This window comes from Moschus berezovskii, chromosome 11, assembly GCF_049115385.1.
Source record: "Moschus berezovskii isolate FMDL1 chromosome 11, NW_MosBer_1.0, whole genome shotgun sequence".
NCBI classification, from domain to species: domain Eukaryota; kingdom Metazoa; phylum Chordata; class Mammalia; order Artiodactyla; family Moschidae; genus Moschus; species Moschus berezovskii.
The window spans coordinates 106,847,672-106,872,521 of record NC_142470.1 but is presented as its reverse complement, the minus strand read 5'-3'; the positions used below and the strand labels follow the sequence as shown (position 1 = coordinate 106,872,521).

Sequence of the window (24,850 nt, the reverse complement as noted above, 5' to 3'; positions counted from 1 at the left end):
GGGTTGCCATTTCCTTCTCCAATGCATGAAAGTGAAAAGTGAAAGTGAAGTCGCTTAGTCGTGTCCGACTGTTAGCGACCCCATGGATTGCAGCCTACCAGGCTCCTCCATCCATGGAATTTTCCAGGCAAGAGTACTGGAGTGGGATGCCATTAAGTGAAAGTCTGTGTTGTTGCACTCAAACATAACTTCCATCCCTAGTGCATCGCTCTTGAGTCCATTTGGCTGGGGGAGGAAGCAGACTGACATTCTCAGGTTGGTTATTCTGTCCACCTCATTAAAATCCTCCTATTTGGTAAGCATTCACATGGAACATAATTAAGTTCACATTCTATGCTAAATTAGAGAAGTCTGTCCACACCCTCTTCCCCACGCCTCCTTGAATTTTCTAATCGCATTCCTTTCAAGTACCTGATAATCCAGCCAAGCCATTAGCCATGGTCCATGAAAAAGTATAGGTCTATACACCTGATCACGCAAAATGAACAACCAAGTGCACTGCTCAAAGTTTTGTCCACTGAGAGGATTTTCCTCCGCCTCTGTTCCTCAGAGCTTTCCCAAAGTGGAATTTTGTGCAGCTGTGTCCTTTTAGGCCATGCCTACATACCTTGCAGAACCTAAGAGTTTTGTTCTTCAGGCAACTGGTCACATGGAAGTTACCGTGAAGCTGTCAGGGTCGAAGGGAGAGGATAATACAGCAAGAGTAGAGGCCATGGTCACGGCCCTCAAGAGTAGAGGGCATCCAGTTCATGATGGACAGCTCAGATTACAAGGGAATTTGGCCCATAGCCAAGCGTTCAGGTTCTGCTTTGTTTTTTCTTTTACTTTAAAATAATGATAGATTTATAGGGAGCTGCAGAAATAGTACAGAAAGGGCTCCTGCACCTTTCACCCAGTTATTTTCAATGGTAGCGTCTTCTACACTCATCCCTTAGTAGCCACAGAGGATGGGTTTTAGGACCTTCCATGGATACCAAGATCCATGGGTGCTCAGGTCCCATAGTTGGTATTCTGAATTCATGGTTCCATATCCATGGATTTAGCCAATTGCCTATCATGTTTTTGTTGTTTAGTCGCTAAGTCGTGTCCCATTCTTTTGTGATCCCACGAACTGTAGTCTGCCAGGCTCCTCTGTCCATGGGATTTCCCAGGCAAGAATACTGAAGCAGGTTGTCATTTCCTTCTCCAGGGCATCTTCCCAACCCAGGAATCAAACCCACATCTCCTGCATTGGCAGGCAGATTCTTTACACTGAGCCACCAAGAAAGCATAGCATGCAGTACGACAATATTTATTGAAAAACTGCATATAAGTGGACCGATACAGTCCAAACCCATGTTGTTCAAGGGTCAACTATAATACAGTATCAAAACCCCTGTACTACTGATAAAATTCACAGAATTCATTTGGATTCTATCAGTTTACGTGCATTCGTGGGGGTGGGGGTGATGTGGGAGTGTGTAGTTCTGTACCGTTTTTATCACGTGTGGATTTCTGTAACCACCACCATCATGGTAGAGCTGTCATCACAAAGATCCCTCATGCTTTCTCTTAAGAGTCACTTTCTCCCTCTTCTGTCTTCCTCCACCATCCCTAACCCTTGGCAACCACTAATATGTTCTCCATGTTTAAAATTTTGTCATTTGGGGAATGTTATGTAAATGGAGTTAGTTACATGTCCTTTGGAGATTACAGCATAATACCCCTAATGTCTTTCCAAGTTGTTGAATGCATCAGTAGTTTCTTCCATTTTGTTTAACCATTCATCATTGTAGAATATGTATATAGTTTATCTTCAGTTTTTGGCTATTTCAAACAAAGCTGCCATGAACATTCATGTACCTTTTTGACATTTAAAAAATTTTGTTATAAAATATGCATAACATAACATTTACTATCATAACCATTTTTAAGTGAACACTTCAGCGGCATAGAGTCCATTCACATTATTGTGTGGCCATCCCTAAGATTCATCTCCAGAACTATTTTTATCTTGAAAAACAGAAACTCTGTACCTATGAAGCAGTAATTCACCATTCCACTGTCTCTCTAGTCTCTGGCAAGCACCATTCTATTCTACTCTATGAATTGGATTAATTGTCTCATAAAAGGGGAATCATACAGTTTTTCTCCTCTCGTGACTGGTTTATTTCACTTAGCATTATGTCCTCAAGGTTCATCCATGTGCAGGATGTGTTAGAATTTCCTTCCTTTTAAAAGACCAGATAATATTTCACTGTGGGGCTTCTCAGGTGGCTCAGTGGGTAAAGAACCTGCATACAATTCAGGAGACGCTGAAGATACAGCTTCAATTCCTGGGTCAGGAAGATCCCCTGGAGGAGGGCACAGCAACCCACTCCAGTATTCTTGACTGGTGAACTCCATGGACAGAGGAGCCTGGTGGGCTACAGTCCATGGAGTCACAAAGAATCAGACACAACTGAAGTGACTCAGCACAGCATAATATTCCACTCTATACTGTATTGTTTATTCATCTGCCGATGGACAGTTGGGTTGCTTCTACCTTTTTGCTCTTGTGAATAATATTCCTGTGAACATGGGGTGTGTGTTCAGTCATGTAAATACTCGAAAATAGCTTTTCTAATCCCTGCTTTCAATACTTAGATGTATATACCCATCATGTGGGCTTCCCTGGTGGCTCAGCAGTAAAGAATGCCTGCCAGTGCAGGAGACATGGGATTGATCCCTGGTGAGGGATCCACATGTCACAATTAAGACCCAGCAGTTCAGTCACTCAGTCGTGTCCAACTCTTTGTGACCACATGAATCGCATCATGCCAGGCCTCCCTGTCCATCACCAACTCCCAGAGTTCACTCAAACTCATGTCCGTCGAGTCGGTGATGCCATCCAGCCATCTCATCCTCTGTCGTCCCCTTCTCCTCCTGCCCCCAATCCCTCCCAGCATCAGAGTCTTTTCCAATGAGTCAACTCTTCGCATGAGGTGGCCAGAGTATTGGAGTTTCAGCTTTAGCATCAGTCCTTCCAATGAACACCCAGGACTGATCTCCTTCAGAATGGACTGGTTGGATCTCCTTGCAGTCCAAGGGACTCTCAAGAGCCTTCTCCAACACCACATTTCAAAAGCATCAATTCTTCGACGATCAGCTTTCTTCACAGTCCAACTCTCACATCCATACATGACCACTGGAAAAACCATAGCCTTGACTAGACGGACCTTTATTGGCAAAGTAATGTCTCTGCATTTTAATATGCTGTCTAGGTTGGTCATAACTTTCCTTCCAAGGAGTAAGCGTCTTTTAATTTCATGACTGCAGTCACCATCTGCAGTGATTTTGGGGCCCAAAAAAATAAAGTTTGGCACTGTTTCCACTGTTTCCCCATCTATTTCCCATGAAGTGATAGGACCAGATGCCATGATCTTTGTTTTCTGAATGTTGAGCTTCAAGCCAACCTTTTCACTCTCCTCTTTCACTTTCATCAAGAGGCTTTTGAGTTCCTCTTCACTTTCTGCCATAAGGCTGGTATCATCTGCATATCTGAGGTTATTGATATTTCTCCCAGCAATCTTGATTCCAGCTTGTGCTTCTTCCAGCCCAGCATTTCTCATGATGTCCTCTGCATAGAAGTTAAGTAAGCAGGGTGACAATATACAGCCTTGACGTACTCCTTTTCCTATTTGGAACCAGTCTGTTGTTCCATGTCCAGTTCTGACTGTTGCTTCCTGACCTGCATACAGGTTTCTCAAGAGGCATGTCAGGTGGTCTGGTATTCCCATCTCCTTCAGAATTTTCCACAGTTTATTGTGATCCACACAGTCAAAGGCTTTGGTATAGTCAATAAAGCAGAAATAGATGTTTTTCTGGAACTCTCTTGCTTTTTTCATGATCCAGCGGATGTTGGCAATTTGATCTCTGGTTCCTCTGCCTTTTCTAAAACCAGCTTGAATGTCTGGAAGTTCACAGTTCACATATTGCTGAAGCCTGGCTTGGAGAATTTTGAGCATGACTTTACTAGTGCGTGAGATGAGTGCAATTGTGCAGTAGTTTGAGCTTTCTTTGGCATTGCCTTTCTTTGCGACTGGAATGAAAACTGACCTTTTCGAGTCCTGTGGCCACTGCTGAGTTTTCCAAATTTGCTGACATATTGAGTGCAGCACTTTCACAGCATCATCTTTCAGGATTTGAAATAGCTCAACTTGGAATTCCATCACCTCCATTAACTTTGTTCATAGTGATGCTTCCTAAGGCCCACTTGACTTCATATTACAAGATGTCTGGGTCTAGGTGAGTGATCACACCATCGTGATTATCTTGGTCATGAAGATCTTTTTTGTACAGTTCTTCTGTGCATTCTTGCCACCTCTTCTTAATATCTTCTGCTTCTGTTAACTCCATACCATTTCTGTCCTTTATCGAGCCCATCTTTGCATGAAATGTTCCCTTGGTATCTCTAATTTTCTTGACGAGATCTCTAGTCTTTCCTGTTCAATTGTTTTCCTCTATTTCTTTGCATTGATCACTGAGGAAGGCTTTCTTATCTCTCCTTGCTATTCTTTGGAACTCTGCATTCAGATGCTTATACCTTTCCTTTTCTCCTTTGCTTTTCACTACTCTTCTTTTCACAGCTATTTGTAAGGCCTCCCCAGACAGCCATTTTGCTTTTTTGCATTTCTTTTTTTGGGGATAGTCTTGGTCCCTGTCTCCTGTACAATGTCATGAACCTCCGTCCAGAGTTCATCAGGCACTCTATCTAACAGATCTAGTCCCTTAAATCTATTTCTCACTTCCAGTGTATAATCATAAGGGATTTGATTTAGGTCATATCTGAATGGTCTAGTGGTTTTCCTTACTTTCTTCAATTTAAGTCGAATTTGACAATAAGGAGTTCATGATCTGAGCCACAGTCAGCTCCTGGTCTTGTTTTTGCTAACTGTATAGAGCTTCTCCATCTTTGGCTGCAAAGAATATCATCAATCTGATTTCGGTGTTGACCATCTGGTGATGTCCATGTGTAGAGTTTTCTCTTGTGTTGTTGGAAGAGGGTGTTTGCTATGACCAGTGCATTCTCTTGGCAAAACTCTATTAGCCTTTGCCCTGCTTCATTCTGTACTCCAAGGCCAAATTTGCCTGCTACTCCAGGTGTCTCTTGACTTCCTACTTTTGCATTCCAGTCCCCTGTAATGAAAAGGACATCTTTTTTGACTGTTAGTATTAAAAGGTCTTGTAGGTCTTCCTATAATCATTCAACTTCAGCTTCTTCAGCATTACTGGTTGGGGCATAGGCTTGGATTACTATAGTATTGAATGGTTTCTCTTGGAAACGAACAGAGATCATTCTATCGTTTTTGAGACTGCATCCAAGTACTGCATTTCAGACTCTGTTGTTGACCGTGATGGCTACTCCATTTCTTCTAAGGGATTCCTGCCCACAGTAGTAGATATAGTGGTCATCTGAGTTAAATTCACCCATTTCAGTCCATTTTAGTTCACTGATTCCTAGAATGTCGACGTTCACTCTTGCCATCTCCTGTCTGACCACTTCCAATTTGCCTTGATTCATGAACCTAACATTCCAGGTTCCTATGCAATATTACTCTTTACAGCATCGGACCTTGCTTCTATCTCCAGTCACATCCACAACTGGGTATTGGTTTTGCTTTGGCTCCATCCCTTCATTCTTTCTGGATTTATTTCTCCACTGATCTTCAGTAGCATACTGGGCACCTACCGACCTGGGGAGTTCCCCATTCAGTATCCTCTCATTTTGCCTTTTCATACTGTTCATGGGGTTCTCAAGGCAAGAATATTGAAGTGGTTTGCCATTCCCTTCTCCAGTGGACCACATTCTGTCAGACCTCTCCACCATGACCTGCCCATCTTGGGTGGCCCCACATGGCATGGCTTAGTTTCACTGAGTTAGACAAGGCTGTGGTCCGTATGATCAGATTGACTAGTTTTCTGTGATTATGATTTCAGTGTGTCTGCCCTCTGATGCCCTCTCACAACACCTACTGTCTCACTGGGATTTCTCTTACCTTAGACTTCGTATCTCTTCACGGCTGCTCCAGCAAAGCACAGCCGCTGCTCCTTATCTTGGATGAGGGGTATCTCCTCACAGCCAAACAAATAATTTTAAAATGAACCAAAGCTAAAGAACTTGAGTCGCTCCTGTTGCCTAGAGAAGTAGCTCTTATAAGGGCCTCAGTTCATGTGAAAAAGATAATACGTAAGTGAAAGGAAATGCTCTAGCAGATCATGATGCCAAACAAACTGCCTTAACCTAGGTGAGATTCCTAACTGAACCCTCAAAGGATAAATCTCTGGAGGAATTCAGAGAGACCATTATGAAATATCAGCATTTATCCTCTGATTCTGAAAAAGAAGAATGTTTTAAAAATGTAACCTTCACTCATGGGCTTCCCGGATGGCACAATGGGAAAGAACCCATCTGCCAATGCAGGGACACAGGAGATGCAGGTTCGATCCCTGGATCGGGAAGATGCCCTGGAGGAGGAAATGGAAACCTACTCCAGTATTCTTGCCTGGAGAATTTCATTGACAGAGGAGCCTGGTGGGCTACACTCCATGGAATTGAGAGAGTCAAACAGGACTGAGCACGCATGCAAGCGCTCCCAAGATGGCCACTTGGTGGTGCCAGATGATTTCAGGTGGATACCAGCTAAAATTTTTTTCCCCCCATAAAACTATACATCATGATACAGACAAATTGGTTACTATCTTAAATTAACGTTGATAAATAAACTTTAAAAAACAAACTTTTAACAAGTTATTTTTAGGTTATGTGTCACCTGTAAATATAATCTTTGAAAAACTAAAGGTGGAACATGGCCAGCAACCAAGGCCTCAGAGATCCCTGAACACCTTCAGTTGGCTTTTATCCAGCTTCTACCTTTCATGAAATTCAAATGTGTTGTACTTTTTTTTTTGGTTACAGCTCAGTTTTATTTGACAAGCAAAGGAATATATCCTCAAGACGTGAGGGCAGGCCAACCCAAAAGAAGTGCGGCTCAATTTTGGCTCCTCTTTTTCTATGTTTTTCTCCTTCCCCTGAGCCTGCCCTTTGTAAATTGGGCCAGCCTGGAGGGCTGCTTGCTTCACCTGAAGTTCTCACTCCAGGCCTTGGACCTTCCTTTGTTCTGCTTTCGCAGGCTTTTTCCTCTTTGTCTTCTAGCCACTGCTATTTGGGACTCCTTTTTCCTATTCTACCTACCTAACATTCCCCACTCAAGAGAGGGGAGGCCCAGTTCTTTGGGAGCAGGGGTGTTGAGGTCTCTCTGGCTACTTCCTGCTGAACTGGGACAGCGAGGGCCTTTGGGCCTCTCCCTCTTGCTAGTCTCAAGCCTCAGAGTACCTATAGCGGTGTCCATCTGGAGGTGAGTGCATTTGCCATGGTCGGCTGTAGTTTTATACCCTTGTTGAGCTGGCTCTGCATGTTGCAGCTTGTTGACCTGGGCAGAGACAAAAGGCTCGACAACTGACAATACATGGAGCAGTCACAAGCGGCATCAGTATCGTGATGACAGTGGTTAGTCGGGGCATTCAGTTCAGTCAGTTCAGTTCAGTCGCGCAGTCATGTCGACTCTCTGCGACCCCAAGAACCGCAGCACGCCAGGCCTCCCTGTCCATCACCAACTCCCGGAGCTCACTCAAACGCATGTCCATCGAGTCGGTGATGCCATCTAGCCATCTCATTCTCTGTCGTCCCCTTCTCCTCCCGCCCGCAGTCTTTCCCAGCATCAGGGTCTTTTCCATCTTAGCCAACGCCAAATTCCCCATCGCCATGAGAAGGATCCCCCAAAGAGACTGTAGCCACCCTGAGGACTCTCCAGCTCATTCTTTGAGATCCTGTAGATCTGCATGTTTTTCTTGAGATTGTGAGACTTAATTTAACTTAGCTGGAAGTATTTACCTGGAAAGAACACGTCTCATTCAAGATGGATCAAGTCCCTCCTTGTTCAGGGGTCAGATATATCTCCTGTCTATTTGGAGGTACAACCCCTGCCAAGCTGTGTTGGCTCTTTAGAGCTATCCTGAGAAATCCTATCCCCAGAAACTTTATTTTGGAGATGTTCATTAGAATGGCACTCATTTGTAGTCCTAAATAGGTACCTGAGATCTCCCAGGGGCTCACAGGTGTATTGAGTGTCCTCTTCAGTTTTCTTCCATGGCTTGACTCATGAGTAGTGAATCCAGGAGTCATGTCCTGGTACTTTGACTGCTGTGGGGGTAGAAAGTATTACAGGGTAGGGGCCCTTCCATGTGGGCTGAAGTTGGGCCTTTGGGGACCCATCTTTCCAGACTTTAATTAGTACTTGAGTCCCTGGAGCATATAGTGGTGGCTCTTTAGAATCTTTTGGGTCCTGATTGACACCCCACAAGTGTATATCCTGTTGGAATTGCCCAATGACCATGGCATAAGACTGGAGGATCTGAGCCTCTGGATCTAGGAAGAGGTCATTGACATAAACAAAAGGTCTGCCATATAGCATCTCATAAGGACTAAGACCAACCTGTTCCTTAGGGGCAATACGGGTGCTGCTGCTGCTGCTAAGTCACTTCAGTCGTGTCCGACTCTGTGTGACCCCATAGATGGAAGCCCACCAGGCTCCCCCATCCCTGGGATTCTCCAGGCAAGAACACTGGAGTGGGTTGCCATTTCCTTCTCCAATGTGTGAAAGTGAAAAGTGAAAGTGAAGTCGCTCAGTCGTGTCCGACCCTTAGCGACCCCACGGACTGCAGCCTACCAGGCTCCTCCATCCATGGGATTTTCTAGGCAAGAGTACTGGAGTGGCTTGCCATTGCCTTCTCCGAATACGGGTGTGGAGGGGAGCTATTGGTAAAGCCTCCTTCCATCCCAGGGAGGTCTCCTGGGTTTTCTTTTTTATTGCTGATTTTAAGAATTGGTTGGCTCTTTCTACTTTTCCTGAAGACTGAGGCCTCCAGGCACAATGGAGATAAGAAGTAATGCCCAATGATTTAAAGACCACTTGGGTGACCTTAGAAGTAAGTGATGTCCCATTGTCACTTTGTAATGACCTGGGAAGACCAAATCTTGGAATGATTTCATGGAGCAGTTTTTTTTACCACCTCCTCAGCCTTCTCCCAGTGGGAAAGCCTTCAATCCATCCTGTGAATGTATCTATCATGACTGATAGGTATTTATACCCTTGAGAAACTGGCATCTGGGTGAAGTCCATCTGCCAGTCCTCTCCTGGGTAGGTCCCACGAGTGTTTTACTTTTTAATATGTGTTTTAATGATGGACTGAAGCATCTAATTGCCATGAAAAGCTATAGTCCTTCCTAAAAACTGCTTGATTTTGTGTTTCCAACCTAGGACATCCCATTTTTTATATCAAATGGTCAAGGCACACACTTTACAGAAATCAGTGACATTATCAACATTACCAAAAATCTCAGAACTCTTTTGCTCCCTGGCCAAGGGTACTCTCACAAGCACCTTATGGCCATATGGTTCACTCCCTTGGGAATACATCAGTTGTCTAAGAAATGAACAGTTATTTGGAAATTCCACTTCCAATACTAAACTACCCTGCTGCATGCAGACATGGTGAAATATTACAGGAGATTCATATATACCCAGTCCTGTCATCAACAGGTTAAGGACAGCTTCCCACAGCCTCTTCCTAAATAGCCTCTTTGTGATCCTCAACCATGAGATTTTTGTGTAAGACATCAGAGAAAAACTGCTCTTGGGCGTTACTGTGTGGAACCTTATCAGATACTGTTAACTAAGGCAGCAGTGAAACCAGGTGTCAGTTCTTCCACACATATTTTACAACTAAAGAAGAGTCTCAGAACTGACACAACTGGAAGCCTATTCCAGCAGAGGACTTCAAGCTGAGGACTTTCCAAGATGCTCTAAGGCAGCTGGTCTCCAGACCAGCAGACCGAAGACCTTCGGAATAAATCGATGACTTCAGATAAGGGATAACTTCTGCCTAAGATGTCAGACCAACACCTGTGGCAAAGCCCTACCATGATACTGTAAATCAATTGTACTTAAAAAAAAAAACAAAAACAAAAAAGTCCTATTTTTTTTTTCATCTGCTTGCCCATAGTTATTCTTCTCATTTCTGTTGATCCCTAGTTGTTATCCATCCATAATGACCTGTTTTCTCTTTTCTCTTTGTTAGGTCAGAGCATACTCATTCTAACACCATTTTTCATGCTTATATCGTGCTCACACGCTCAGTCATATCTGACTCTTTGCAACTCCATGGATGGCTCCTCTGTCCATAGGGTTCTCCAGGCAAGAATACTGGAATGGGGTGCCATTTCCTCCTCCAGGGTATCTTCCCCATTCTTCAGTTCAGTTCAGTTCCGTTCAGTCGCTCAGTTGTGTCCGACTCTCTGCGACCCCATGAATCACAGCACGCCAGGCCTCCCTGTCCATCACCAACTCCTGGAGTTCACCCAAACTCATGTCCATTGAGTCGGTGATGCCATCCAGCCATCTCATTCTCTGTCATCCCCTTCTCCTCCCGCCCCCAATCCCTCCCAGCATCAGAGTCTTTTCCAGTGAGTCAACTCTTCGCATGAGATGGCCAAAGTATTGCAGTTTCCGCTTTAGCATCAGTCCTTCCAATGAACACCCAGGATTGATCTCCTTTAGAATGGACTGGTTGGATCTCCTTGCAGTCCAAGGGACTCTCAAGAGTCTTCTCCAGCACCACAGCCACTGCTCTAAATCTTACCAACTTCTGGGTATGCCATCCATTGGCAGATCACCATGATAAATATATATGAACAGTTCTAGTCTCACCAAATGACACTATGGAGAATTAAAGCCAATGGCTTTTCCATTATCATCTACAGGGACAAATGATCTTAAACAAATAAACCTGTGACTTTGCTAGTGTCTCTCTCTCCCAGTCTTGAGGGGAACTATATCCTTAACCTGTGGGGTTTAACCCAACAATGGGTAGTTGGAATGAGAATTTATAAATCAAACTGCAATAAATTTTCATGGACAAATCCAACAAGCCACCCACAGAACGCAGAACAATACTAACCTTTACCTGAATTTGAAAAATAATTACAGGAAGCAATATTGTATTTTTTAAGAAAATATTTAATTGATAGTTTTCTAGAAGGAAGGATTTTTATCTAGTACAAAAATTTGTAGTCAGAGTACTGAAAAAACGTGGGCAATACAAGTTGTTTTTCAAGTTAACACATGATTAGAAAGTGAAGTCGCTCAGTCGTGCCCGACTCTTTACAACCCCATGAACTGTAGCCTACCAGGCTCCTCAGCCCATGGGATTTCCCAGGCAAGAATACTGGAGTGGGTTGCCATTTCCTTCTCCAGGGGATCTTCCCGACCCAGGGCTTGAACCTGGATCTCCCACATTGTAGGCAGACACTTTACCGTCTGAGCTACCAGGGAAGCCCATGATTAGTAAGCATCTATTGGGTGCTCATTTCTGAGAGGAAGTATGAGAAATGAAGCAGCTGATAACTGGTTCAGGAGACAGGAACATGGCAAGACAATAAACAACCAATGATTTAAATAGATTAAGACTGTGATAAGAACTACTCCAAGTTGAGATATCTTTCACTTTCAAATATTATGGAGGACTTCCCTGGTAACACAGTGGATAGGAATCTACCTGCCAGTACAGGGGACACAGGTTTGATCCCTGGTCCGAGAAGATTCCAATTCAGTTGCTCAGCCATGTCCAACTCTACGACCCCATGGACTGCAGCACACAAGACCTCCCTGTCCATCATCAACTCCCGGAGTTTACTCAAACTCATGTCCATTGAGTCAGTGATGCCATCCAGCCATCTCATGCTTTGTCATCTCCTTCTCCCGCCTTCAATCTTTCCCAGGATCACAGTCTTTTCAAATGAGTCAGCCCTTCACTCAGGTAGCCAAAGCATTATAGTTGCAGCTTCAACATCAGTCCTTCCAATAAATATTCAGGACTGATTTCCTTTAGGATGGACTGGTGGCTCTCTTTGTTGTCCAAGGGACTCTCAAGAGTCTTCTCCAACACCACAGTTCAAAAGTATCAATTCTTCTGCACTCAGCTTTCTTTATAGTCCAACTCTCACATCCATATATGACTATTGGAAAAACCACAGCCTTGACTAGACAGACCTTGGTTGGCAAAGTAATATGCTGTCTAGATTGGTCATAACTTTTCTTCCAAGGAGTAAGCGTCTTTTAATTTCATGGCTGCAGTCACCATCTGCTGTGATTTTGGAGTCCCCCAAAATAAAATCTGCCACTGTTTCCCCATCTATTTGCCACAAAGTGATGGGACCAGATGCCATGATCTTAGTTTTCTGAATGTTGAGCTTTAAGCCAACTTTTCACTCTCCTCTTTCACTTTCATCAAGAGGCTCTTTAGTTCTTCTTCATTTTCTGCCATAAGGGTGGTGTCATCTGCATATCTGAGGTTATTGATATTTCTCCCGGCAATCTTGATTCCAGCTTGTGCTTCTTCCAGCCCAGCGTTTCTCATGATGTACTCTGCATAGAAGTTAAATAAACAGGGTGACAATATACAGCCTTGACGTACTCCTTTTCCTATTTGGAACCAGTCTGTAGTTGCATGTCCAGTTCTAACTGTTGCTTCCTGACCTGCATACAGGTTTCTCAAGAGGCAGGTGAGGTGGTCTGGTATTCCCATCTCTTTCAGAATTTTCCAGTTTGCTGTGATCCACACAGTCAAAGGCTTTGGCATAGTCAATAAAGCAGAAATAGATGTTTTTCTGGAACTCTTGCTTTTTCAATGATTGAAACGGGAGATGGCAAAAGTGAATGTCAACATTCTCGGAATCAGTGAACTAAAATTGACTGGAATGGGTGAATTTAACTCAGATGACCATTATATCTACTACTGTGGGCAACAATCCCTTAGAAGAAATGGAGTAGCCATCATAGTCAACAAAAGAGTCCGAAATGCAGTACTTGGATGCATTCTCAAAAGTGACAGAATGATCTTTGTTCGTTTCCAAAGGCAAACTATTCAATATCATGGTAATCCAAGTCTATGCCCCAACCAGTAATGCTGAAGAAGCTGAAGTTGAATGGTTCTATGAAGACCTGCAAGACCTTCTAGAACAAACACCCCAAAAAGATGTCCTTTTCATTATAGGGGACTGGAATGAGAAGATTCCACATGCCAACTAAGTCCGTGCACCACAACTACTAAGCCCATGCTCTGGAGTCAACAACTATTGAGCCCAAGCACTGCAACTACTGAAGCATGCATGCTCTAAGTTTTGGGAGCCACAGTTAATGAGCCCCTGTGCTGCAACTACTAAAGCCTACATGCCCTTGAACCCTCATAGCACAACTACTGAGCCTTCATCTACAGCTGCTGAAGCCATACCCCTAGACCCTATGCTCCACAGTAAGAAGCCACCACAATGTGAAGCCCATGCACCACAACTGGAGAGTAGCCCCACGCTCTAGAACTAGAGAAAGCCTGTGCGCAGCAATGAAGATCCAGTACAATCAGAAATCAGTAATTAAAAATAATGCCTATGGAAAAACAGATGCTTTTACAATTGGAAATGAGTAAGATCTGACTTCCCATCAGTATTCAAGAGAATCCTTCCCCAGTGAGGGGACATTTGAATAGGGTTCTGACTGATCACCAGACTTTAGACAGTGGACAGGGCATTCCAGGCTGGTGGAACAGCTTAGGCAGAACAGCCCAGGCTGGGAAGTGTGGACGCACGTCTGAGGTGTGGCCAGCAAGCTAGTTTGTCTGAAATGGAGGTTCTTGTCAGGAACAGCAGGAGATTAGGGCAGACTGAAGCGGGCATTGAATGTCAAACCGAGAGATGAGCCTTTATCCTACAGGCAAAACAGAGGCTTTGGGGCAGGACGGGGCGGCAGGACAGGTGCCCACTGATGAGAATGATTAACATGGCCAGAGATAATAAGAAAAAGGGACCATGTTAGGCAAAAACCAGCTACAAAGTTGCAGGCATCCAGGCATATAAAGTGACCTGAGTGAGGGTTAGAGAAGGACACTGGCGGGGGAAAAGGGTATATATATGGGGCTTCCCTTGTGGCTCAGTTGGTAAAGAATCCGCCCGCAATGCAGGAGACCTGGGTTCAATCTCTGGGTTGGGAACATCCCCTGAAGAAGGGAAAGGCTTACCCACTCCAGTATTCTGGCCTGGAGAATTCCATGGACTGTATAGTCCATGGGGTCACAAAGAGTCAGACACGACTGAGTGACTTTCACTTCACTTTGCCCTTTGAAAGAAAACTTAACCTGTTACTAATGTAAAATATTTATGAGCTATCTGGAGTTGTTTCGGGGATTTTTGTTTGCTTTTGAAACAATATGTGACTGAAGCCTGTGCTATACTCATTACACTGATGAGGCTTCCCCCTAGTATAAATTCTCCCATGTACGGAGACTTCCCTGGTGGTCCAGTGGTTAAGACTTCACCTTCCAAAGTCTGGTCAGGGAGTTAAGATCCCACATGCCTCACGGCCAGAAAACCAAAACATAAAACAGAAACAATATTGTAACAAATTCAATAAAGACTTTAAAAATGGTTCATATTAAAAAAATCTTAAAAATAATATACTCTCTGATGTTGAATCTGTGACGCACTAACGAAAGCCTTTCCAAGTCTATTATATTCACATAGTTTCTTACTGGTTTGAATTCTCTTGTGTTTGATAAGGGAGGAGGTATCATGAAAGCCCACCCCCTCTTAATAGAGCTTCAGTTTGGTGTGTCCTGTCTGATGGTGAGCAAAATGTGTCCTCTGACCAAAAGTCTTCCCACATTCGTTACACTCCTAGGATCGCTTTCTAATATATAATTCAGCATATCCTCTGAGGTTTAGTGGTGTGTGTTTTCCAGCTGAAAGCCTTCCTGCACTGGCTGAATTCATAGGGTTTTTTTCCCAGCATGACTTTTCTGATGTTTAATGAGGGAGGCAGTGTGAGCAAAGGCTCTTCCACACTCATTGCATCTGTAGGGTTTCTCTCCAGTATGGTGTCTATAATGCTGAGTGAGAGATGAACTCTGGCTGAAGGCTCTCCCACACCTATTACATTTGTAGGGTTTCTCTCCTGTATGAAATCTGTAGTGTACAATGAGAGAGGAACTCTGGCTGAAGGTTCTCCCACAGTCTCTGCATTCATAGGGCTTTTCTCCAGTGTGAGTTCTCTGATGTTTAATCAGGGATGATGTATGACCAAAGGCCCTTCCACACTCATTACATTTGTAGGGTTTCTCTCCTGTATGAAATCTGTAATGTAGAACAAGAGAGGAACTCTGGCTGAAGGCTCTTCCACATTCGCTGCATTCATAGGGCTTCTCTCCAGTATGAGTTCTCTGATGTTTAATAAGGGATGAAATATGACCAAAGGCTCTTCCACACTCACTGCACTCATAGGGCTTTTCTCCAGTGTGACATCTCTGATGGCGCCGAAGTTCTGACTGGAAATGGAATGACTTCCCACATTCATTGCATTTGCAAGATTTCTTCCCTGGTTGGGTTCTCCGAGAGTTACTTCTCCCTAAAGTCTGTCTGAATTCTGTATCACATTTATAGTATCCTTCTCCTGTGGGAACATGGTGTTGGTTAATAGGAACTGATCTTAAACCTGAACTGGTCCCAAATTCACTCCATTCATGACCTCTCTTAAGGGTGGGAGGAGATTTGTGAGTGAGTGACGTTTCTTTCAGATGTCTCTCCTGTTTTTTTGGATGCATCTCTACCTGGTCATCCCAACCACAGGTTGCTTTCAGTTTGGAGGACCTGAGTTCATCTCTATTGTGTTTCTCCACTGATGCTCTCTGAAATAATTCTTCTTTGGAAAGTCCCTGACTTAGCATAGGTTCCTTGGCTTGAGGCCTTCTCTCCCAGTCTGGAAAAAAAACAAAAAGACAGGCTGGTATTACCTGTTCTATGTGCCAAGAGGAAGTAAAATCCTATGACAGACGTAAGATAATTAACCTTTAAAATAATACCTAAAAGAGGTGTACAGTCTCTTCCAAGAATGGTGTATGTCTGAAGAACATTTTGGAAGTGCCAAGAATAAGATAAGCAGGTAACTGGAGATTAGAAAAACCTGAGAGAACAGTGTTGGGACTCAAGGTAAGGGTACACAAGGTAAGGGCTTCCCTAGTGGCTCAGTGGTAAAGAATCAACCTGCAGGGAAGGAGATGCAGGTTCAATCCCTGGGTTAGGAAGGTCCTCTGGGAAGGAAATGGCAACCCACTCCAGTATTCTTGCCTGGGAAATTCCACGGACAGAGAGGAGCCTTGAGGCTATAGTCCATGGAGTTGCAGTCGGGCATGACTTAGCTACTGAACAACAGTAACACAAGGTAAATCCAAAGGCTATAAAGATGAGAGGAGGGTAGGAAGATGCCCTCCACATAATCTTCCCTCAACACCTCAGTCCACACCACACATTATTATGTATTATAAACATATATATACAGTATACATTTAACATCTATTACTGCATGTAACTGTGATAGCAGAATAATTATCCCCCAAAGATGTCCAAGTCCATCTGAACATATTTATGTATTCAAATCACAGGAACATATAAACATGTTACTTTACATGGCAGAAGAGACTTTGCAGATGTGATTAAGGGCACAGACCCTGAGGCCAGGAGATTATCATGAGTCATTCAGGTGGGCCCAGTCTAATCACATGAGTTCTCAAAATCAGAGACAGTTCCTGGCTGAGTCAGAGAGGTGTGTGAGAAAGATTCGACCCATCACTTCTGGCTCTGAAGGTGGAGGAAACGACCCATGGACCAAGGAATGTAGCAGTCTTTAGAAGCTGGGAAAGCAAGAAAATGAGAAACTCAGTCTGACCATTGTAAGGAATTGCTTCTGCCAACAACACAGATGAACAGATGAACAGGAAACAAACTGTCCCCTAGACACTCCAGAAAGGAACTCAGCCATGCTGCTACCTTAGTTTTAACAGTGTGAGACCCATACTTGATTCTGAGTTGTAAACTATGAGATAATAAACTTGTGTTGATTAAAGCCACTAAGTTTGTGACAATTTATTTCAGCAACAATAGAAAGCTAATACAATAATAGTGACCCTTCTGAAGAGAGAAATGACTGGCAATGCCTAAGCAGGACTCCCACAGGCCAGATTTGGAGCCAGTAGGTCTTGTGGGGATCCTGAGGATCTGAATGTTTAACAAGCTCCCCTAGAGATTCTGAAACACACCATATTTGTAGAATACTGTAAACAGACAGATACTGATGATGAGACTAGATCCAGACGCCAGACCCCTGCCCTCATTCTGGAAGGAAACATGGTCAAGAGACTACCAATACAGAGACCAGCATCTTCCCTGTCTGTCCTCTTCTGGAGTCTTGAGGCCCAGCCTGTGCTCTCAGGATTTAAGCCCTGCTTTGGGGAGCTTCAGCTCTAGCCTGAGGCTGATTCTGTTTCAGAGATGGACACAGACACAGGCTGTCATCTCCTGCAGTATGCTTGGGCTGCACATGGCAGGCAGGAGAGCTTTGTGTCCAGAATTTTGACCCAAGGGGTGGAGCCTACCACCCCGAGGTCTCAAGTCACCTAGGGATTCATAGAAATGCCATCAAGAGCTGGTAAGAAGTGGTCTTTGTTCTTAGAACCATCTCTGTTGTGGTTCAACTTAATCAGGCCTGAAGTGTCCTCAGCTTGATCTTCCTGATATCATCTGTCAGGATATCCTTGCCGGTAGCCCTGTAATTCCTGGGCTACTTAACTGTTCTGTTTGATCTGCTCCTAACTCTTTGTTATCCCTGCTGATACAGGACTTACTGATAAAGGACTTGTTGGTCCTTCAGTTCAGTTCAGTCACTCAGTCATGTCTGACTCTTTGCGACCCCATGAATCACAGCACGCCAGGCCTCCCTGTGCATCACCAACTCCCGGAGTTCACTCAAACTCACCTCCATCGAGTTGGTGATGCCATCCAACCATCTCATCCTCTGTCGTCCCCTTCTCCTCCCGCCCCCAATCCCTCCCAGCATCAGAGTCTTTTCCAGTGAGTCAACTCTTTGCATGAGGTGGCCAAAGTATTGGAGTTTCAGCTTTAGCATCAGTCCTTCCAATGAACACCCAGGATTGATCTCCTCTAGAATGGACTGGTTGGATCTCCTTGCAGTCCAAGGGATGCTCAAGAGTCTTCTCCAGCACCACAGTTCAAAAGCATCAATTCTTCAGCGATCAGCTTTCTTCGCAGTCCAACTCTCACATCCATACGCGACCACTGGAAAAACCATAGCCTTGACTAGACAGACCTTGGTTGGCAAAGTAATGTCTCTGCTTTTTAATATGCTATCTAGGTTGGTCAGAACTTTCCTTCCAAGGAGCAAGCGTCTTTTAATTTCATGGCTGCAATCAGCATCTGCAGTGATTTTGGAACCCAAAAAAATAAAGTCTGACACTGTTTTCACTGTTTCCCATCTATTTCCCATGAAGTGTTGGTCCTTAGACTCCATCTAACACTGATCATGTGACATCTAGTGATGATGCATAGTCCCAAGAACCCTGAAGGGTGGGCAGAGATGGGCAGATGTTTATTTCTTATCCACATTACTTGCAAGAAACAAACAAACAAAAGATAAACACTAGAAAAGAAAATGAACATCTTTTCACACCAGAAAACATTACGGAAGCCTACAAGTATTCAAAATACTGGAGTGGAGGGCTCTTGGCAAGCAACTTCACCTTCTCAAAGAAAACGGCTCCTGGCAAGTGACTGCAGCTTCTCAAAGAAGAGGCCCCTGACCAAGGGTTTAAAGGAACTTTCCAGTCACAGTTGGCCCTTATGATGTGTATGGTTGTTTTAGCCTGACTCTCACCTGAGTGGACACCTGTTGAGATTTCTCTCTCTAAAATACAGGGCTCTTCCCCTTCCTCCAACTGGCAGATCATATATGGTTTGGACACTGGAAACCCTGGTGGTAGAGAAGGAAAAGGATCATGGTATGGGTATGTAAGAGGCCAAGGCTTGTGGACAGCCTGCAACTAAGCATGGTGAAGTCATGAAGCTTCTTACTCTGATCTCGCATACAGCAGGATTTTCCTAGGAACAAGGAGAAGAAATACTGAATCTCCTGGCCCCCAAGAGAAAATAAATGTCTAATTCTGAAATTTCAGGGCAAAAGTCAGCCAACAGGCCCAGACACCCCTAGCTTTTAAACACTGAGGAACTAAAGATGGCCTGCTGGGCAGGCTCTGGGCTTTGGAGGAGCTGAGCTCACCCAGGGAGGCCAGGTTCTTGAAATTCTCCAGCATCACCTCCCGGTACAGGTCCTTCTGAGCAGGGTCCAACTGCCCCCACTCCCACCAGGTGAATTCCACAGCCACATCCTCAAATGTCATCAGGTCCTGAAACACAGAAGACAATCTTGTACCCTCGGGGAGCACACTCATGGCCCTGGGAGAAGAGGAGACGGGTGTCTGAATAGAGCCTTAGGGTGTACAAGGGATTCAAGAGTCCCTGGCTCTCGCAATGCCAGGTTTCATCATCTGAAAAATATTTTCAGCTGCTCCAGGGACTGTGTCACCCTTACTACTCAGTGTCCCACGCAGTGCCCACAGATCTCAACATCAAACTGCTTAGAAATATAATCAGGGCCTCAGGAGAATCAAACCTTTAGAGACACCCCACTGATGTAAGGGAAATAAATCCAATCCATTTCCCCAATTTTCAGAATGTCTCACAACTTAGTGACATTTAAATAGAATCAATTAAAAATAACAAACTGATAAACACTGATTAAGCCATAAACTATGAACAAATAAGTGAAGGTAGTATAAACTCCTTTTACTTTCCCCTCAAAATGTTTAAAAGTCAAATCCCATTTAGATACTGATTCCACAGAATAAGACAAATAACAATTTTATATTAAAAGCAGTCCAAAATAATCAAAAATGGAAAACTCACTACCTTAGTGACCCAAATGATAGATTGTCCTATCTGTGCAAAATATTCATTGGCCCTCCCTACAGAATTGCTTTTCCCACTCCAGTGACTCGGGTGTAGTCAAGTCATTCACTTTCACATTTGGAATGTGAAGCAAGTAACATGAGCTACTTATGAGCAAAAGATTTCACAGTCAGCTTCTACAATTGCTGCTCTGAGAATAGCAAATGATACCAGAGTGAAGATGTGGGCAAAACCATAGCTTGCATGTAACATGGACAAGAAATAAACCATTGCTGGTGTAAGCCTCTCAGGATTTGCTGTTGTTATCACAGTATAACTAGCCTCAACTGACTCATTAAAAAAGCTGGTACTCCAGGTGGAGTTCTGCCATAAAAAAAAGCCTAAAATATGTGATAGTGGCTTCAGGGCCAGGCAGTAGAAGACATTGGCAAGACAGCAACCCATGTAATTTGGTGGTGAACTGTGTGGTAAAACTTGATGCAATAACTTGAAAGAGGAACAATGCAAGCATGAGCTGGTGATGTGATGAGACAAGGAGGGAAACATAACATCAGTGGTATGAGTTGGTCGTCACTGGTTACATTTTACAAAAGTATGACACACACAAAAAATTAGTCTAAGAGTTTGCTGATTTGCAAAATAAAAATGTAAGGCAAAGAGAAAGTGTCCAGAGGGACTTCCCTGGCTGTCCAGTGGTTAAGACGCTGGGCTCCCAATTTAGGGAAAGTGGGTTCAATCCCCGGTTAAGGAACTAAGACCCCACATGCCACATGGCATAGCCAAAAAAATAACAAAAAATTTTTTAATGTTTTAAAAGAAAAAGAAGAAAGTGTCCCAGAAATTCCAGGACTTGCAAGATTGGAGATTTAATAAATTCTTGGAGAAGGCAATGGCAAGCCACTCCAGTACTCTTGCCTAGAAAATCCCATGGACGGGAGGAGCCTGGTAGGCTGCAGTCCATGGGGGCGCTACAAGTCAGACATGACTGACCGACTTCACTTTCACTTTTCACTTTCACACATTGGTGAAGGAAATGGCAACCCACTCCAGTGTTCTTGCCTGGAGAATCCCAGGGACGGGGGAGCCTGGTGGGCTGCCATCTATGGGGTCGCACAGAGTCAGACACGACTGAAGTGACTTAGCAGCATTTCCAGCTGGTCAAAGACAAAATAGATATAGCTTTTGCATAACAAAAGATGATTAAAACCCAGCCTAATGGAAAGGAGTAAGTCATGAGTGCGATTGTCAGACCTTTTGTTTCAGTTCAGTTATGGCTCCCAGCAAATCCTCTCAGTGGGACCAAACTGCTCAGAGTGACTAAAAGTAAGGTTTTGCCAAGGAAACCCCAGAAGCTCCACAATTAAGTCTAAAGAGAGGGTCATATTTCAATAACATCTGTGGGGAAAGCTATTGATAAACAGAGCTAATGGAAGCAAATGCACAAAAAGCTGGTCAGGTTTTTGAGAGTCACACTGAAGGTGCAAGACTTGAAACAATCCTTGGGCCATCAAACTACTCAGGATAAAAAAGCTGCTTAGAACTCAAAAAAAGTTTATTCTCTAGTATCATCTTCATATGCGACCAAGGGAGATACTGCAAAAGGAAGGAACTTCTGGTGGGCAGAGCCAAGAGCCAAGGAGAACACTGGACTGGGAGCTGGACCCAGACAGCAGAACCAGGACACATAAAAGACCACCCTCCCAAGGCCAGGGTCCTCAGTGTGTCACCACACTAATCCAGAAAGATAACACATGCACAGGGGCCCAGTCTCACTAAGCAGAGGGCCCTGGGGCAAGGAGACCAGCAAAAGCCTTGATGGGCTCGATCTCCTGCAGAGCAGGAATTGGGTCCAGTTACCTTTGGCAAACAAGGAGGCTCCAGAGAAAAGGAGGCAAAAGTCTCCATAGTTCAGGCATTTGAGAAAAACATAAAGAGAACCCCAACTCACCTGAAGTCTGGCTTTCAGGGATAAACTGGCTGTTCCCTTTTCTCCTAGGCATCTCTCTGGAGGAAGAGCAGGGTCCTGAGAAGGGAGAACTAGGAAGGTAAAAGGAGCCATAAGGACCATTAACCCTCATGAGATTTACAGCTCCCAGACTCCCCAAGTCAGTGTGTCACCCCCATGGTTTCTGGGGATAAGGCCGGACCTAAGGGAGCTGAGGGACAGGCTACAGGCTGCCTGTGCACACTGCTGCATGAGGCCCCCCACTTGTCCATAGGCCACAACAAGCTGTAGGAAGCTGGAGGGTCGTGACCACAGTCTGGTCACTCCTCTGTGGTCACTGGACCTCCAAGATGCAGGTCCTATATTAGGCCTTTTGAAAATATAAACATGGAGAAGAACTTCAAAGAACTTTAAATGTCACCTGAGGGTATAAGACAGGTTAACAAGACAAAATAAGGCCTAGGACAAGACCACATAAAGACATGGGACTTTGCAGAAATCACACCTCTCCCCTTCTCCTTGGGAAGTAGTGCAGAGGCCAGGTCTTCTGAGACACTTTCCTGAGTGTTCTAAAGCATCATTAGGTCTCTGAAGCTTATTTTAAGAGTTTATTATAAGGCCAGGGCTTCCCAGATGGCTCAGTGCTAAAGAATCCGCCTGCCAATGCAGGAGACTCGGGTTCAATCCCTGGGTCCGAAGAAGGAAATGGCAACCCACTCCAATATTCTTCCCTGGGAAATCCCAAGGAGAGACTCTGCCCCGCCAATGGGACTCCCTGCCCCCATCCTATGGTCCTCCTTCTCTTCCTAGACCCAGACTGACTCCCCAGGAGGGTTCCGGCCCACGGCACCCTCGAGAGCCAAACCTGAAACTCTGGAGTCCATAGCTGGGGCTAGTCCTTTCTCTAGGTCCAAATCTCTGTCATTCGGCGGCGGCCCTGTGATTCTCCCGGGGCTCAGGGAGCGGGGAGCAAGCCGGATGACACCTGGCATCCCCACTTCGCGCAGCGACGTCCAGCCGACCCGCAGGACCCAGAGCAGGGCTGTCAAACCCGGATTGGCGTCCCAGCTGAGCGCAGTGCGGCTGCGGCTGCGGCTGTGGCTGCGGGAGGCGGTGCTCTTTCCCCTCTCGCACTCCCAGACGCCTCAGAAGCCCGGCCGCCGCCCTCCTTCTGGAGATCGAACTCTGGGACCCAGCTCCCACGGAGACCACCAGGAAATGGCCACAGCCACACCTGAGATCTCGGTGCCCCGCGCTCCTCCAGAATCGCTTCTGGAGAGCTCACAGGGAACCGATCGGCCCTGCAACTCTGCGCCCAGTTCCAGGCCTCCTCAGCCCCTCGCAGGCGGGCAGACGGAGGGACACTTCGCACTCTGTCACTGGCTCAGGGCGCAATGCCCATGGCTGGCCTGCGCACCAGGAGTAGCGGAACCCACAAAGACCCAAGCAACACCCGAGTTCCAGCCCCGCCTCCCGAGACCCGTCCTGAGCCTGCGCGAGAGGAAGGCCGCCAGGCCGGGGTCCCCAGAACAAGCGTCGGGGGCGGGTCTGCGGGGGGAGGGCGAACTAGCGGCGCCTGCGCCCTGGCGGCTTGGGAACCTTGGGTGTTCTGCCCTGGCAATTGCAGGCAGGGCAAGAGCGTACCAGCTACCTGGACAGGAGTTTCACTCTGCCCACCCCGCGCCCCGGGCTGGAAACCAGAAGCAGCCCCCATATTGGAAGTGCCTTTAGTAACTGGGTCTGACAGCCGGGTTTGGGGCAGTTCAACAGAAGCCACTGGGGTTTAATAAAAAAAAAAAAATCCTGGCCTAAACCCCGAGCCTGCCAAATAAGAATTTCTAGGAGGCTCTCCGGACATGTGAATTTCTTATAAAGTGTCCAGGAGATCCTGACAGGCTGTTCCCTAACTCTCCGTCTTTCTCCCACTGCTCCCCGCGCGCGTTCCCCCCAAGTTTAGGTTCAGCGAAGGGTGAACTCAAAGAGAGGACATTGGACTCCTTCCTCCTCTAGAAGCGAGAATCATTTCGGACCTAAAAGAAATAGAGAAATGATCTGGATATTAAAACGGTGGTTCTCCGGAGGCACTCTTTGAACAGAGAGCAGACTTTTGAAGACTGAGAGGTTGGTGAAGGAGTCTTTCGGCTTAGAAAATAAGATAAAGACCTCAAAGGCCTCGGGCCTGGAAAAAGAAGATAAAGATCTCAAGGGCCCTTGCTGAACCACCTGGCTTCAGGGATGACAAAACTGAACTTAAAGTCCCACCCTGATACTCCGGGCAGATTGCGTCATCCCGGGACCCCCCCACCCCACCCGCCCCAACTCCTGTTCATCCTCTGACTAAATCTTCCCTTATCGCTTCTGCAAAACCTCCCTGAACATGAAGGCCTCCCTGATCCTGCACGTGCTCAGCCTGGTCGTTAGACCGACTGTCGCCCCTCCTTGCGTGAATAGAGGTAACCTGTCTCTGTTGAGGTCGTCTTCCTTTCTTCGTTGCCTCATCTCGAACTATACCTTACAGTTGGGACAAATAACCTATCAAGGCAAAAGGCCTTTTCTCCTTTCTTGCTCTTTTAATGTTTCACCTTTCTGCCAGCACTTCTGGTGACACAGATGGCCAAGTAGTTTCAGCAAGTGCCCAGCAAGTAAGCCCTCCTTCTCTGGAGCCAGAGTGAGGAAAGGGGGGCAGGGCTGCCTGGGAACCATAACTGGCAAAGGGGTTTCTGTTCTCCTCTGTGCTCTGGAACCAAAAAAAGCGAGGGTATGAACACATGAGAAGAGTGTCATTGGTGGCTGACGTAACTAGAAATTGAACTGCTTCAGATGCTACTGATTCTTTGCACTTTTATCCTCTAGCCTATACCTTTGCTGGAGAAGGCAATGGCAAGCCACTCCAGTACTCTTGCCTAGGAAATCCCATGGACGGAGAAGCCTAGTGGGCTGCAGTCCATGGGGTCGCTACAAGTCAG

General features: G+C 45.4%; 1 protein-coding gene across 3 annotated transcripts; it reads right to left on the bottom strand.

Moving 5' to 3' along the window:
* Positions 1–11,107: 11,107 nt before the first annotated feature.
* On the bottom strand, positions 11,108–23,356 carry ZNF514 (zinc finger protein 514). Of its 3 annotated transcripts, none has more exons than XM_088841679.1 (5): positions 22,750–23,356; positions 21,888–21,976; positions 19,251–19,377; positions 18,849–18,944; positions 11,108–15,881 (listed from the first exon to the last, which is right to left on the bottom strand). In XM_088841679.1, the coding sequence occupies exons 1-5, from the start codon at positions 22,874–22,876 to the stop codon at positions 14,896–14,898; spliced, it is 1,425 nt and encodes a 474-aa protein (XP_088697805.1). In that variant the 5' UTR covers positions 22,877–23,356; the 3' UTR covers positions 11,108–14,895. The 3 variants fall into 3 exon arrangements, with proteins under 3 accessions (XP_088697805.1, XP_088697807.1, XP_088697806.1); XM_088841681.1 differs by having other exon boundaries at positions 21,888–21,962; positions 22,750–22,872; XM_088841680.1 differs by lacking the exon at positions 18,849–18,944.
* Positions 23,357–24,850: the final 1,494 nt, after the last annotated feature.

What these genes read in the sequence shown, in the direction of transcription:
- ZNF514 (XM_088841679.1), bottom strand. Translation starts at nt 22,876, where the DNA reads ATGCCAGGTGTCATCCGGCTTGCTCCCCGCTCCCTGAGCCCCGGGAGA. An exon ending in CAAGAACCTGGCCTCCCTGG is followed by an intron (nt 18,945 to 19,250) that starts GTGAGCTCAGCT and finishes CTCTACCACCAG; the next exon opens with GGTTTCCAGTGTCCAAACCA. An exon ending in CTCAACAGGTGTCCACTCAG is followed by an intron (nt 15,882 to 18,848) that starts GTGAGAGTCAGG and finishes TTTTTTTTCCAG; the next exon opens with ACTGGGAGAGAAGGCCTCAA.